This window comes from Fonsecaea erecta (genome assembly GCF_001651985.1).
Source record: "Fonsecaea erecta strain CBS 125763 chromosome Unknown Scaff5, whole genome shotgun sequence".
NCBI lineage: Eukaryota > Fungi > Ascomycota > Eurotiomycetes > Chaetothyriales > Herpotrichiellaceae > Fonsecaea > Fonsecaea erecta.
In genome coordinates this window covers 1961978-1977539 of record NW_017387248.1, presented here as the reverse complement: position 1 = coordinate 1977539, position 15562 = coordinate 1961978, and the positions used below count along the sequence as shown (strand labels likewise).

The 15562-nt window shown below is 52.5% G+C and overlaps 3 protein-coding genes across 3 annotated transcripts; all 3 read left to right on the top strand.

Annotated features, from left to right (window-relative positions):
• Positions 1-247: 247 nt before the first annotated feature.
• AYL99_06773 (autophagy-like protein 8) lies at positions 248-717 on the top strand (the record flags this gene model as incomplete). The annotated part of the gene is made up of 3 exons (XM_018838282.1): positions 248-337; positions 393-625; positions 684-717. 3 exons carry the CDS (start codon positions 248-250, stop codon positions 715-717), a joined length of 357 nt encoding a protein of 118 aa, XP_018692842.1.
• Positions 718-6372: 5655 nt separating this feature from the next.
• AYL99_06772 (hypothetical protein) lies at positions 6373-8420 on the top strand (the record flags this gene model as incomplete). Its single annotated transcript, XM_018838281.1, has 2 exons — positions 6373-6614; positions 6725-8420. The coding sequence occupies 2 exons, from the start codon at positions 6373-6375 to the stop codon at positions 8418-8420; spliced, it is 1938 nt and encodes a 645-aa protein (XP_018692841.1).
• A 1846-nt stretch (positions 8421-10266) lies between these two features.
• Positions 10267-14058, top strand: AYL99_06771 (hypothetical protein; the record flags this gene model as incomplete). Its single annotated transcript, XM_018838280.1, has 5 exons — positions 10267-10360; positions 10632-11980; positions 12108-12854; positions 12973-13223; positions 13326-14058. The coding sequence occupies 5 exons, from the start codon at positions 10267-10269 to the stop codon at positions 14056-14058; spliced, it is 3174 nt and encodes a 1057-aa protein (XP_018692840.1).
• Between the last annotated feature and the right edge of the window lie 1504 nt (positions 14059-15562).

Here is a 15562-nt window from a genome sequence, read left to right as displayed (position 1 = left end):
GCTGCCACGCACGGGGCCTTAGCCTAACTAGCCTGCCTATCACCGCCCCCTCTCAGTGCTGCCTGCCACGCCTGGCACCTTCAACGACTTCATCCTCATCCCTCATTCACCGACCAGCCCTCCTGCCTTCATCTATCCTTTCAACCACCGACGCTGAATCATTTCTCCTGAGTCCACGACACCTTCAGAACTTCATCCATCCTCCCCTGCACCAACCGAACATCACCTCATCTCCATCACCATCACCATGCGTTCCAAGTTCAAGGACGAGCATCCTTTTGAGAAGCGCAAGGCAGAGGCCGAACGCATTCGTCAGAAGTACGCCGACCGCATTCCGGTATGTCCAGTCTCGTTCTTTTGTCAACTGCTGTGGCTGACCATATCGTCTACAGGTCATCTGTGAAAAGGTCGAGAAATCTGATATCGCTACCATCGACAAGAAGAAGTATCTCGTCCCCGCAGACCTCACTGTCGGCCAGTTCGTCTATGTTATTCGCAAGCGCATCAAGCTCAGCCCAGAGAAAGCCATCTTCATCTTCGTCGACGAGGTTCTTCCACCCACCCATGCCCTCATGAGCAGCATCTATGACGAGCACAAGGACGAGGACGGTTTCCTTTACATCACGTACGTTTCAAATTCTCGCACGGCGCATACCACAGTGTAATCGCTAACAAATATCTAGATATTCGGGCGAAAACACCTTCGGCGACTTGTAAAAGTCCAGCCCTCGAGACGGCCGACGCGTTCGGCGACAGCCAACGGGGGCCACGAAGTGTATTGATTTGACGGATGGACAACACCTGAGCTACACCCTGGCGTTTGGACACTACATTCATACCTGCAGAAGAGACACTACACAATGGGGAAAGGTGTGAGCCATGCACGTTTGACTCAACGGTGTGGGCAAGAAGAAGTGGCAGACGGGCACTACTTGCAGCAAGCGGGGAGGTTTTGAGGGGCCCATTATTGATTTGTATTCATGCTTGGTCATTGAACAAATTCAAGTATCCTTTCCTCCTCGTTCCGCCTCCAGATGAATATTGCGTGAGTCTGTAACCCGCAACTTCACATGACAGGATTCAGAATGTGGCATGCTTCGGCCTCCAACAGATATGGAAGCGCCAACTTTCACCAACTTTGCTCTGTGCCGAAATATCAAGCACTTTGCGGTCAGGCGCCAAGTCGAATTGATGAATCAGGCATACTCCTTACCATCCGTCCTGTTCATGCGCTTGCGTCATTCGTTCACAGCCTGAGATAAAGTCCTGTAACTCATATCACGTGGACGTGAACGGCACTCGGCGAGACACGTCTTCCTCGCCTAATAACAGCCAATGCAGGCTGTTGAAACCATGTCGAAGTATCTCGTATGCCATGCCACTCCTTGTCTCGCGCAGTGTTTGGCAACTTATCAGGGCTTGTGATCGCACCATGAGAACATTGGGCTGTCTTCCCCCTGTTGCATATGGAACTCGGCACTACTGGGAACGTGCATATCCCGCGATTCTAGCCCTCAAACGATAGTATCTTCGTCTCTGCGGCGAGGACAAGATGCACTTGGAAATGCCAAAGCGGTACTGAGTGAAGCTCGCTCAGCATCAAGGCCTGGTCCGTTGTCTTGTGATGGCAGTACATCCTCCACCAAGCCTTTGGAACAGGAGGGCGACGAAACGGGGAGAACGCCGACCCCTCCCGCGACCTCGACATGTGAGAGGAGCAAAGTGCTGGAGTAAAAGGTGTATGACACCCACCGAGCCAGCGGCCCGTCATTGACATGATAACATAGTGCCAAACTGCTGGAATATATGGCGTCGGTGGGCTTCGAGCCTGAGATTCATTCGCTCTTTATAACTCGATTCGCTGCCCAGGACTCACGGACCATGTTGGAGATGCAAATCGCGAGGAGCTGACGACACCGAAGTGCTGGTCCAACATGTCCTCCATTGAGGGGGTAAACCATTATCGACGGAGGGCATACCCGGGCCTCAACAAAGCATTAGATGAGTTCCTTGCTCCAGGGTGACAAAACTGCGATGGCTAGCTGTGCTTGTGCTTCTGCTACCAGGCAGCTGATTAACGCTTGGAACCTGATACATCATTCCTGGCGTCCAACAATTGGCTGTCACCAATGCTGACATCCGTATCATTCAGTCATGTCTCGGGTGCCTCCCCTTTCCAATCCCCAACTAGGCGTGGCGAAACAACTTGCCTCTCTGACGGATTGCAGCCTGGTCGACATGAACCGAATAAAATGTCTGTGGTTTGTACAGTGCCCAGGCGTGTCAAAGTCCCGATCCACGGACTCGAAAAATTATATGCCCTTATACACTCTGATCAAATAATTCCATGGACCGGGCTCTGGTGCTTGCTTGCCAGCTTCAAACCTCCTGTGTTGGTCGGTTCAGAAGTGGGTCCCACAAGCCCCTGAAAAATGATGTCCAAGTATATGAACGAACACGATAGGTTTGCAGAACCAGGTGTCGTGAGGTGCATGGCTTACAAACACCATGGCTTCCGGCGATCAGCCTCTTGGAAAGGGACGTGGGTGGACGATTCGGCCACCTCCGGGTCCGTATCGAGTCCCTGTCACTTGCAAATACGAAGCAAGAGACCAGCTGAAACCGACGCGCGGTGATTAGTACTCGCACGAACAGATGGCTGTCAAACCTCGCCTCCTACCGAGACCAAACCCAATTATTCACCCTGATCCACGGCATCGACCCTGTGCGCAACATCGAATTAAGGTATGGCCCTCCATACCTAGGCATCAGTAGCAAGGCATCGAAATATATCCTATTTGGGGAGTATATATATCGTACCGGCCCAACCATCGAAGGTTCATGGCTTGTGGTCTGGTACCTGTGTCAGGCGAATGGCTTCTTCCACCGGCACCACCATCATTCCCTACTATACTGCTGACACATAAAATTCTCCAAACAACTAGGTCCACATACGAACGTGAATGTTTGTCGAGTGCAGTAACATAAACCAATACCTGTGGTTTTGTGACAAATGGTGCTTGCGCGTTCGCAGTCGCAGAGGACCGGATCTGCAATCTGCGTCCATAGCCACTGCAACTGTACCCGGTATCCCGCTGGACTCAGAATCCGGGCTCCCCTTCTTTGTTTCAGGCTTCCTTGCCGAAGACCCGGCCTGGAGAGGCAACGATCGACCTGGAGCAGGATCAGAAGTATTTCCGGTGTTGTGATAAAATGCCTGAAACGTGAGAGCATCAACAGCATTCCTTTTCGCGAAGGAGTCTCGATGACAACTCCACAAATTTAATGCGGCCGAAAGTCCATCCGGGTTGAGGGCACCGAATACCATGTTTGGTTAAACAGCTGCATGGAAGCTCTTCGCGCCTTGTCCAAGTCATGACACGACACGCTTGATTCGCCCGTGGTGCTGGGCACATCCTGGGGGTTCGTCTGGCGGCTCCAAGGTTTAAACAAACCGCTCCCAAAACCCCTCTACATGGGGATATTACTTGTTGTGGAACTCGGAAACCCTGGCCAGGACAGTTTGTCAGACATGACGGTCATGCCACCAGGGCTACTCGGTTCACGGCAAAGGGGACCATGGCACGCCTGAAGCGAGTGCTGGATAGAGGAGGCGCTTATTCGCTTAGCCCGTCCCTGACATGTGTTTGCCTACGAGGTGCTCGCTCCAAAGAAACTCTCGATGTCTGCTGGTGCACCTGCATATTGCTTGGATTGAGTGTGACACGCGAGACTACACCACGCATGCCCTCGGCGCTTGTGTTCTTGATCCGACTGAAAGACTTTATCCCATGTATCATTTCCGACTGCCAGGGGTAGCACTCTCTCCAGCACACCTGGGCAAGCTTTCATCACGTGAGCTTGCCCGTCCACAACAATAACAACAAACCCTTCAGCAGATCAGCGCTGCACGGTGTTGACATGTCTTGATACAAAGTACGGTGCGCCGGGCAGAACGGCAAAATCGAGGATTATAAGGCTGACATTTATAAGCCTCGTGACGATGACAGGCATTTGGGAGGGATCATCGTGGTGTGGGCGTCCCCATTCAGTCTACATTGAGCGGGTCTGATTCCCGAGTATGTAAAAGAATCGTGGAGGCCTTATGCTCTTGATGCTTGCACGATGTCCGGTGGACAGCACCTCATTTTTCCGGAGCCAAGTGCCGAATGCCAGGTTATCACCGACGTTGATGCTCACCAGGCGAAATCCAACCACGCATATCTTCGCTCTTTAAACCCATATTGGGCAGGGGACCTCCACCTGCGATGTGCTACCAGTCAGTAACGCAAGAGGCACTCCACATTACCGGCTGGCAACTGTTCATGTGAGGGATGCGCATAGACATCATCCTCCAATAGACTCGATATCTCTCCGGTGCATGACATGTTCTACGGCTTCGACACCCGAGACTCGGGGGTCGTTGATGACAAACGATGGAGGAACAATGGAGCCCACAGATCGAAATTCGTCGGTCTTTCCGACGCTGGGTACATACAGTATGCATAAAGACTGTCTGGGTCTGCTGTTGCCTCCTGTCATCCTTGTACTTGTATACTTGCCCGGTCAGGCTAGACGGGTAGTGGTAATCGATTATAGAGCTCGCCGATCGGGAACTCTGGAGCAAGTTGAGGAGAGGTATTGGGCGTCTGGAACGCGGTGAATTCTCCAGCGATAGCCAACCAGCAGGTGACAACCTGGAGGGTTAGTCAGTGCCTGGGAGGAAGACGACAGAAACGAGGACAGTCAGAAGTCGAGAGTTAAGCGCAGGACCAATATACAGCCGACTGGTGGACACTGGAATGCAAGCACCTGTAGTCAGCATGAAAAGCAAGTCGGAAGGTTCAGTCAATTTCAGGGAACACCATGAAAGCTTCTCCCGGGAGGTGGTTCTTCTTTCCTCACGGCACAGAGTTCACTAAAGAGCACGATTATCCCCAGGAGCTTCCTCAACATTACCTCGTACTCTTAAAACACTGCTCTTATAGTCTAGGGAGCATCCCGTCTGACATCGACCTGGCCAGCAGTTGGCTCACCTGCCAGGACCGTGATAATTCTGACTCCTCCACTTTTTGATGGATATTGCCGCTGTGTGATTGGTCATCAGCCTGCGTTTCTTGGCGCCATCCGAGGTACCGGCTTTTTATTTTGGGTTACAAAGTGCGCCGGGGCGGAAGGGGGGCAACGCGAGCAATCCAGGAGAAAGTCAAGCCGGGACGGAGGCTTGCTCGCTTACACGGTTCCAACATGGAGGCTAGCAAAACCATCGCCAAACCGTCCCCAACCCAATTGATAACTACCAATCTCTAGGCACCTTCCTAGGTAAGCAACCAGTTAAATCCAGATCCCTCCAGTGCGTTGCTGGGTCCCTAGGCGTTCTTCGGGAGTGTCCATGCCCGTTTTAACAAACTTAGGGCATTTTGGGTAGCGGGTTCGGGGCCCCTTGTAGAACACCCTGTGGTGTGGCCCAGCTGGGGAGGTCAGAGCGAGGCAAGTCCAGCAAGCTTAGGGGCACTAACTGTAGGCGGTGCGAGCCCGAGCCAGGTGGTACTCTCACTAGAGTGGCAATCACTTTACCTGGGAACCCCTTCTCTCTCTTACCTATCAGCCTCCCCTAGAGCCTAAAACTCAGCATGGTGCGAGATGCGCAGGCAAAAAAAAAAAAAGAACTGACGTGATGGCCTCTGGCTGTGCATGGCCCCTACCATCCATCCATCAGCATCATCCTCGTCATCATCTTGTTCCCTCTTCTCCCTCAACGAAGCTACTCAACCCCACGACCAGTCATCGAAGCTACTACTCGTATGTACGGAGTCGTTAGTTACTATTACTCCTCATCCTTTTCTACTTACTACTGCTGGTTTCCGCTTGCCGGCTCCTTCTTTAATGCCTAGGTTCATTTTTTCCCTTTCTCCCCTTGCTCTCGTGGATCACCATCCTTGCCTTTCCGCCATCAAATGACTGGAACCCGATTGTCGGACTGCACATCCCTCTCCCCCTCTCCCTCCTCTTAGTTCCCATCCTTCCTTCCGATTCACTCTTGGCCCGCAAACTGGGGCCTTCTGGTGGCATTTCGGCCGACCCCAGGATTTCACCATTTCAAACCCGTTTGAAACCAACCCTCTCTCTTGACTGTTGGATTTCTGCAAACAATATAAATCGCCGTCACCCAAGTAGAATCGTCGTTGTCGGCCCCCACCACATTATCCAGCCATTATCCAGCCATCGAACCGAACTTTGGATCTCGACTTTTTTTGGTTTTCAGTCGACAGTGTGTCGCTGCTCGGTGGCGGACCAGCCTTGCGACAAGCTGTTTCCCGCTGTTATCGCCCCTTGGCCTAGCATGAGCGTCTCGCAATTATCGCATCGACCATGAAGAAGCCGCGTGGATCGGATCGCGCTGAAGGTCAAGTTTTTCTCTTCGTCAACAAGAATCCCAAGTCCAAGTCTCTATCCAAAAGCGATGGCGCCGTCGCCAAACAGATCAATCGCCACGCTCAGAATTTCCGGAGTCGCAAGGTCGAGGCGCAAAAAATTACTTCTGCTCGCTCCAACTGTTCGTCGGCCCGTCGCATCGCTCTAGATGGTTGGCACCGGAAAGAGACCGGCCAAAGGTGAGTTCGTCTTCGGCTTCCTCCCCTCGGTTTTTTTGGGGGGGGGGGGGACATTCGAGCAACGGCTTCCACCAAAGTCACGCTTCGCCCAAGCTGACGAACAATTTTAGTTCTAGTAGTGATGAATCCTCCCCGGTGTCATCGCCCAACGAGGAATTGGGGGCGGCATCACCTCCGCAGGATTCTACGCCAGTTCGTCAGATCTTTTCACCGTTGATCGACACGCCATCTGTCGAACTGCCTCCGATTCCTCAGACGTTGCCGCGCAAGCCACTGTCGGTTCAGGTCCTCGCCGGCGGCAGCGATCTGGATGTTGATGACGAAGGACACCACTTTGAGGACGAAGGAGCGTTGGAGTTGTCATCACCGGTCTACAGGGCGAACTTTACCTCCTATGACTGCATCGATCCTTTTAGGAGTACTCCAGTCCGACTCACACCTCGAATCCATGTCGTCCTGCAGTATACCCTGCAAATCTACTCTTATGCTGGCAACAACTACAAGCTGGCGTTTTTACCCAAGCATGTCAGGTCGACCATCAGCCAATTTCCGATCGGAGCGGTCGTCCAGCGTAGTGTTTACAAGGAGCATCACCTTTACTCGTTGATGGCTGCCATGCTCGCGCGAATGAAGCACGTCTTTGACATGTCACCCACAGCCGATGACCCTCAGGCGGTTCGAGCGACGGCCGCGCATTATCTCCGCAAGGAACTGCTCCGTTGCTCGCGATCAGGCGATGTCGACAAGCAAACCATTTTGGACATTCTCTTCCTTTGCGTCAACGAGATGCAGTATGGTCTGTACGACGATGTCCGGAAACACCTCCAAATTGTCGGTAAGCTGTTACACTTGCTGGACCCGAGCCAGCTTCTTGACCGGTGGATTTCGGAGACGGCCGCTCACGTGGACAATCAACTTTGTCTATCCACGGCCAAACGTCCCGTTTTACCGCACACGTTCGACCCAGGGCCCATGCTCCCTGAGCGGATGGCGATCCTTCGAAGAGAGGCCCAGAACCTCAAGTATTACGGCTACCCCAACCCGACTTCGCTGATGGTCACCCGGCCTCCAAATGGTTCCATGGGCATCACCGACGCCATCTCCGACCTCGCGTCCACCATGGATGTCCGGATGGGTTCTCAATTTGTCCACGCGTTGAAAATGGGTGCTTTCCCATGGGGTCTTGGTCGCATCATCTCGGACTTAGTGGACTGCATCGAGATAGCCAAGGTGGTGTGGCTGTCTCCCCTGGCCGTGTGTTTCGATGCCGAATGGTTGTGCCGCAAGGCCAGAGCGGTGCTTCGCGCGCTTCTCGCCATTGCCCCCGACAACAACATCGGAGCCATGGACCTGATGTGCAAGTGCACCGAGTGTGTCAGGATATGTCTGTTGATCCTCATGACTCACGCATGTACCCTGATCGGCTTCCAGACCGCCAAGTCCAACGTGCGGCGGCTGCAAGGAGCCATGGAGTACGCCCTCAAATTTTGGTGCCCTGCCATCGGCTGGACAGAAGATTGTATTCCGCTGGATCCTCACGCTCAACTCGATCCTTTTGTTGAGATGCAGGCCAGATTTGTCCTGTGGGGTTTGCTGACTGGTTGCTGGTCGGCAGAGGGTGAGCCCGAGGAGGAATTCTTCGCGCACCGAGCGATCAATATTTGCCGCCTATTCGACTTTGCCACTTACGAAGACTTGCACAGCCACATGGCAGGATTTCTTTACTCGAAGAGTCTGCAGGAACGCAGTCTGAGGAAAGTGATTGCTCGGCTGCAGAAAACCCCCATGAAGCGATCTCCGATTTGAAAGAGGGAAGTGGTAGGCAGCTCGCCTGAGAGCATTACCTAATCCACACCGGTCTAGTCGTGTGAGTGCGAATGCGAACCGACGAATCCTTGTGGAGTTGGCTCGAAGCTCCTCGCTCCGCCGATCCGATTTACTGCTTGGTCGCGGCGTCGACAGTCGAAACGGTGAACACCACCTGTGCCAGACATGTTCCAAATAATCAGCGTTCCAGCGGCTTTCGTCGAGCTTGAATGCCTTTGCATGGTGGAATCCCGAAGGTCATCGCACTGCCTCGGCACGAGACTTCGTGTAGTGACCAAGTCGTCGTCGAGCAGTCCTCCCGCGCTCGCCAGCGTCAGAGTCAATCCGTTACCCTTCGAGCTCCGAAAGTTGTACTTGCGATGACCGCAGCTGGGAAACCACCGAGACCTGACCGACCGCGAATTAGCAGGCTCATAACGCCACTTCCTTTTTGAAGTCAGGAACCCGCAGAGTGACAGTGATGATCTAAAAGGACCAGGACAGCTGCACATGCAGGGAGGACGAACGGATCAGACAAGCAGGACAATTCTGTACGGCAATGTTGACCGGATTATGTGAAGTAGAGGGTCAAGCACGCGCACAAGGGATCTGTTCTCCTGACTCGCTGACGTCGTCTCCCTCAAAATGCTGGTCTGAAACTGCTATATTGGGCATCTGCAGAAGAAGTTCAGGGTACAGGAAATGGGACTGTCGAAGCTACTACGATCCATCTTGGTGTTTGGAACTAGAGCGGCGACATGCCTTTACTACAGTCACGGACAACATTTTTGGAGGGTCGCATCACTGAGAAGAGAGAGATAAGAGGGAGGAGAGAGTCTTGTGGTGCGGAAATCTGGCCGTCTGCTTTTGACACCGGCATTTGCTATGCTTTGCCAAATATGCTCTTTTAGCATCGATCGGGATTTGTGGCACACCGTGTGCTCAGGCAAACCTAATATCAGTTCTTGTATCTATATATATATACATTATATATGCCCCGAACTGTGCTTTATCCCTTACCATTTTTGTTCAGGAAAGGGAGCGAGGCCGCTTTAATCGCGCACGTGAAGGGGCATTGAGAGGCCCGGTCGAGCACGGGGGAGCCACAGGGAGCGCTACCTGTTGCCTATTATTTCGCAGAAGCCAGTTCAGGCGCAGAGGTCCCCTTTGGGCCTCTTCTATAATAGTTGCCCAGCTATAACCCCTTTATTTCAGCTAAGCCTACTACCTACTTACAACTTTCGTTACTGACTACTCGACTTAGTCCTAGCGCTAGTATCTAAGGAGCATCGAATCGAGAATAATGACATCGGCAAAAAGTCCCGCCTCAAGACATCCCATCTCGACCTTCTTTGGACGAGCGATGAAAGTGCACTGAGAGTAAACAGAGATTAGGCACAACATGAACTCCACCCCACTGACCTTTGCGAGCGGCCTCTACGATCGCATGGTCTGACGCTCGGCCAAGTGCAATGTCCCGGCCTAGCGATCAATTATGTCGACATGAGTTAGATGCTCTGGCCCTGCGGGCTCGAGCGGAATTGAAAGCCCTCGGAGGCGTTGGTCCAGTATCTGGCCGAGCAGGGAATGATCAAAAGCGTCGTGAGCGTGAATGATTGTTTGTACCAGTCAAAGACGCACCCTAAGCGCTGTGGCTCATTTGGACGATTGATCATTGCTCCCATTTGCCGCCAAAGTCACGGTCAGGCCAATGGTGGTGCTGCCCTGGGATTATCCCGGTTGCGTACGAGTCTGGCTGGCCATCATCCAAACTTGGTGTGGAACTGTGACTGCAGCCTTGTCAGCTGGTCGGGCCGGGCTAGTGAGGCGCAGTCTCTACTGCCTCATGGCCATGCTGGACAATCCCAAGGGAAGATATCACTCAGATATTGTCGGCTGCACTGGAATACCATCCTCGACTCAAACTGCGTCTACCAGGAGTAAGCTGCGTCGCCAGGTTATTCTACCTTTGATCCCAATCGAGAAAGCAAGGCTTTGCCATCAGTGCCTCCATATTTGTCTAGAGGGATCATCCTCTGTTCCAGCTGGATGTCCCTTGTCTCGTTCGAGAATGTCATGGATAGCAGTGACACAGAATCCATAATATCTCGGCACGGAGGCGTAAAACTCTTCATTGATGACGAGAACAATGATACCCTGACTTTGAAGGGATTCAAGAAAGAGAAAATCACAATAATCTCTGGGTCGCAGGTGTCGAGCCGGGTGCTACAGAACCTGCCTCGATAGAATCAGAGGCACCTCAACACACAAGGAGCGAGAAGCTGTCGCGCGAACAGCCTACGGTGGTGAGCGACGACGAGTCCGAAGACCATGCTTGCCGGCCCCACAGAGAGGCCGAGGAAAGTGAGGGAGACAAGTGGTCTACCGAGGGTCAGGACATAAACACAAGGGACAGGGATGACAAGGACCCCCCGAGTCCCCCTCGAGGGCACCCTCCTCCCCCCGAAGTTGAATTTCAGCGGCAGGAAAGTCCTAGTGACCCTACCAGCGACACATGGAGCACATTGGTCACAGGCCATACTATTGCACGCCAAAACACCAGGCGCGGGTCGAAAAGATCGAACAGTGCAGAGCATCGCAGCTCGCCTGTTATCAAGGACAGTTTCTTGACAACCCCTGGCCCAGGGAAACAGCCTGAGTCTCCCAGTCTGGACTTGGAACGCACCTCACCACGGCATCCAGAAGTCATCCCACTGCGGCATCCAAAAATCATCGTACCACGACGTCCGAAAGACATCGATATCGCAGAGCGGGACATAATAAACAGACCGGATGGCCCAGTACAGCCCGGGGATCCCGACTTTCGTCGATGTTTCGCTCAGGAACAGGGTCAAGACTGGAATAAGCCTCTCAAATGTGCTTTACATATGAATGACGTGTTTGGCGACTTCTTGACATCCGAGATGGAGGACGGTGATCACTTCTGGGATTTGGTAGTTCTAACTGGTGAACAGAATCCCTGGATTACTACCTGTTGCGAATATGTTACGGCAACTTGGCCAGATTCTGTAGGGGCGATACAAGAGCTGTTTACTCTCCTCGAAAGGAATGTGCGACATGTTCAGCTTGAACAACGGATCATCGCTCACCCCTCGAGCGACTTGACTATATCCACATATCGAAAGTCGCCGGATCGGGAAGGATTGGACTTTTCCGTAACCTTTGATGGCGTTGCTGCGCCCCAAGCTGACATGGCTGAGGCCTTGACATGGCATTTCTCCGTTCTCCAGCAGGTCACTGGACGCGACGGCGATTCCAAACTACTGGCTGCCGTGGCCCGTTGGAAAAGGCGGGAGAGGAGACGTATCGGTTCAAGCAGATACGAGTTAACTCTTCACCATCTGGAGCCTCTGATTGTCCCTCATACCAAAGCCTGCTGGACTGATCTGGTTCCTAATACTGTCTCTGCAGCATATTTTTGGACGCAAGAAAGACCATTGGACGTGGACGGCCTTGAGATATCATTTGAACTTCTATGTTTTCTGGCCGGCTTACAGTACGAAGTCGTTGAGCATGGTGGTGTCATACTCTATGGCAAGGTATGTCTGATTCACATGCGACTTGCGCGGTCGCAATATCTCTTTGATCGGGCAAACGTTACTGCCGAGGACTGCGTTTGGCTAAGAGAACTTCCAACTCGGTGCTAACCCTTGTCACATGCATCAGCATTCACTTGTGTATCCTGTCCGTCAGCACCTGGGCTGCGTACAGTGGCACTTCCAACGTTACCATGAGGACCTCACATCTCGGCAATTCCCCTTCCAGATCATGAGGAAAAGATTGTTAGTAGACGATCTGAATCTCTTGTGCGACCAACCTAGACATTTCCTAGGTCTTTGGTCAGATCCGCATATAACTCTTGGAACCCTTGGCAGCGAGCGCGCGACGGTGGACTGGTCCAATGCAAGAGAACTGGAGCGAGAGACAGTCTTCGACGGTTCGACTTTTGGAGGCACATTCAGCTTACCCAAAGTGCTCACATTAACCTGGAGCAGGACCTACAAAGTCGCACGCAGCCGCAAGAATCAATACATGGCTCATTTTGAAGCCGACCTACATCGGATGATAAACACACCGGTCGTGCTGTACTCGCCGTCCGAGAGACGAGGCTGGATGGTGTCCCTCGTGAGCGTTTTGCTTCATCTAGCGAGAATCAGGGCGGAGCTACAAAAGTGTCTGAACTACGAGATACCTCCCTGTGAGCGTCATGGTAATGGTGGTCAAGCGGCCTTCGACTGCCTGCGGGCCTGTTACCGCCGACCACTTAAGAAAGCTGCTCCGAATGAGCTGCTAAGTGAGGAGGAGCAGAAGTTTACAGTCGAAGACTACGTCCGCGATGTGCTGGCGGCCATGGAGCTTGCTAAGCGTGAGTGCTGCAGGGCTAAAAGATTCGTCTTTCAGACCAGAGAACAAGTAAGTGCTTTTTTTCGGAATAATCCAGAAGAGCTGGTATCTCAAGGTGGAACTCAATCATTCGACGTTTCACAACCTATTTCGACTTTGCTAACCATGTGACCCTCGAGCTAAGCAGATTATTGGTTTCGAGCTTGCTGACATAGCTCGCATGAAACCACAGTTACGGATGAAGCAACACAGGCTGGATGGGCGTGCTCCATCGGGTTGGGCGCCTCTCTTGGACGAGGTTCAACTCGTCTTTTTTTACGAGGGTGTTGATGACCCCATCGTCCCAAAAGATACATCGGCATTCTCAGGTCCCTGTGGCAGAGGTATCTGGCACGAGATACCCAAAGGTTATGACCTGCTGGCAATATCGCTTCCTTGGTCAGTACATCACCGATCGGCAATAGATCGTCATCCTGGGTGTTTTTCCAGGGTCTAAATGACCTTCGGTCTCGTGCGATGCGCTAATTGCTGCAATTCTAGTCTCATTAACCTTGCAGAGCATCGCAATGGCGGCAGCACGACCTTGCAAAGGCTGACACGCGACTACAACTGGCATTGCCCAGCCACACTGTTTGAGGAATGCAAAAGCCGGAAAAAACATCGGTGTTCGCGCCGGCAAGAGCTTGTCGTTGCCAGTGAAGCCAACAGCCCTAATGTCTACATTCGCAATGACGAGGAGATCAGGGCTGTTGTTTTCCGCCATGCAACTGGATTTACTGCCATCACTGAGCGGGAACGCCGTCTCCGTGCGCGCGATAATGTGGCTGCAGGCCGCTTGAGCATCGTCCCAGCCCGTCAACTTGCACGCCAGGCAACACCCGATTCCGGATATTCGTCCAGAGGTAGTCGCCAGAATATGGAAAATGCACTTCATCGCCGCCGTACCTCAAAAGCCCGTGAGGCGTCAAATGCGCTCACCAAAGTTCAAAAGCGCCGACCCGAAGGTGAACGTGAGGACGCATTACGCGAAGATAGTCAAGAGCTCGGTGCCCTCCACCGTGCCCCGACACCCCCAAGAGCGTATGAGAGATCAAATGCGGCTAAAGTCGGAGCCGGCAGAGCAAGAGGAGAGCGCGAGGATACGGTGCGTGAAAACAATGTGTCAAACGCCCGTGTGAAGCACGGCACCACCAAGAAAACTCCCAAGACTCCCCTCCATCCCGTTAGGTCATCAAAGCCGATTGGCTTCCTGGGCTTTCGATTTCAACGATGAGTTGTAGTGGCGGAAGGACGGTCTTACACACAGCCTTACTGATCATTCGAAAGGGAAGAGCTTTCGCGGCGCCATTCCCAGTCTTGACATGCTTTCGAGACCTGGATTAATTGATGACTTGTCAGGGCGTTAACGAAGGTGAAGCTAAGAGTATCAGAGTTCGCGAATCTAAAGTCTGAACATCATTATCTGATAGGACTGTTGAAGTTTCACTACCTACCAACTCGTCGATCGGACATGGCTGCAAGGATGTATGAACATTCAGGACCTCGGGCGATATAGAGTATCTAACGCATTAGGGGTTCCTCTGTTCTCGCCCGACACCTTCGACCGCTGTGACATGGATATAGCCGTAGCAGGGTCAACTTAGGCTTAGTCCTAGGAGCCGTGCCGGATATGTCCTTCTCTGACAACTCGATTGCTGTGTGCCCTGCCCTCTGCCTTCGCTGACTGCTCCCAGGTTTGATTTTCAGAAGTGGTTCGAGCCGCCTCTGGACCACGTCTCCTCTGAACGATCCACACGGCCTCAAGGAAACAGGCACCGAGAATACTCGCCAGTGAAATCAACCTGTTCACCCATAACAGTGATTATCGGATAACATATACCTTGTTGATACAAGAAGAGCTAAAGATAGATTACTTATAACTACGTAGGTGCATAGCTAGCGATATAGTATAGCGAGTGTCACGGTCCGGCAACGGACAATAACGTGACGTAGCCACGATACTCTGAATGGCTCACCTATCCCGAAAGTTACGCGAGTCATTTTGCCGAGTTCCTTAATGGTTGATTACTCAAAACGCCTTCGTATTCTCTGCTAGCTTACTTGTGTTAGTATCTAGGTACGGTTCAAAAGAAAGAAAGAAAAATAGTAATTTCTTGGTAATTTCCTGTTGTGGTGAAAGGAACAGTCACAACAGAGGACCAAGTTGGCTGAAGCATCTGCTGCTTGGTGAAGATGGCGACAGCCAAAGAGCTCCAGCGACAAGCAAGTCACCTATTACATACATCACGCCTAGACCTGGCACCATTTCTCCCTGGTGCTCAGAGCAACCCAACATCTCCCACGTATGTGGCTACGAAGACACTGTCAAGCGTATCGAAAGGGGTTCGGTCATGACTATTACATTCCACGACGACCTACCGCCTTTCCCCCCTCCTTTGTCGCCAATGAGCTCCATGATCGGATTGACTGAAGAGCTTTCTGCCGATCTTCCGAGACTTACACGCGATAGTTCGCAGAGCATAGTTCTGCTGCTGCCCAGCTGGTGCCACTCCATGAAAAAGGCCACGGATGCCCGCAGGCTCCTCAACAATGTGGACAACTATGGGGCGGCCAACAGGGAAGTATCAGACCAACCCCGACGGTAGCCTGCTCGGTATTGCAGGCGTCAGAACACAGGATGGTAGAGGACTCGCGATGATGCCACATCCAGAAAGAACAGTGCTCGCTGGTTTTGCAAACTACATTCCTCCTAGGAAGGCGGAGGAGTGGGGGCCTAC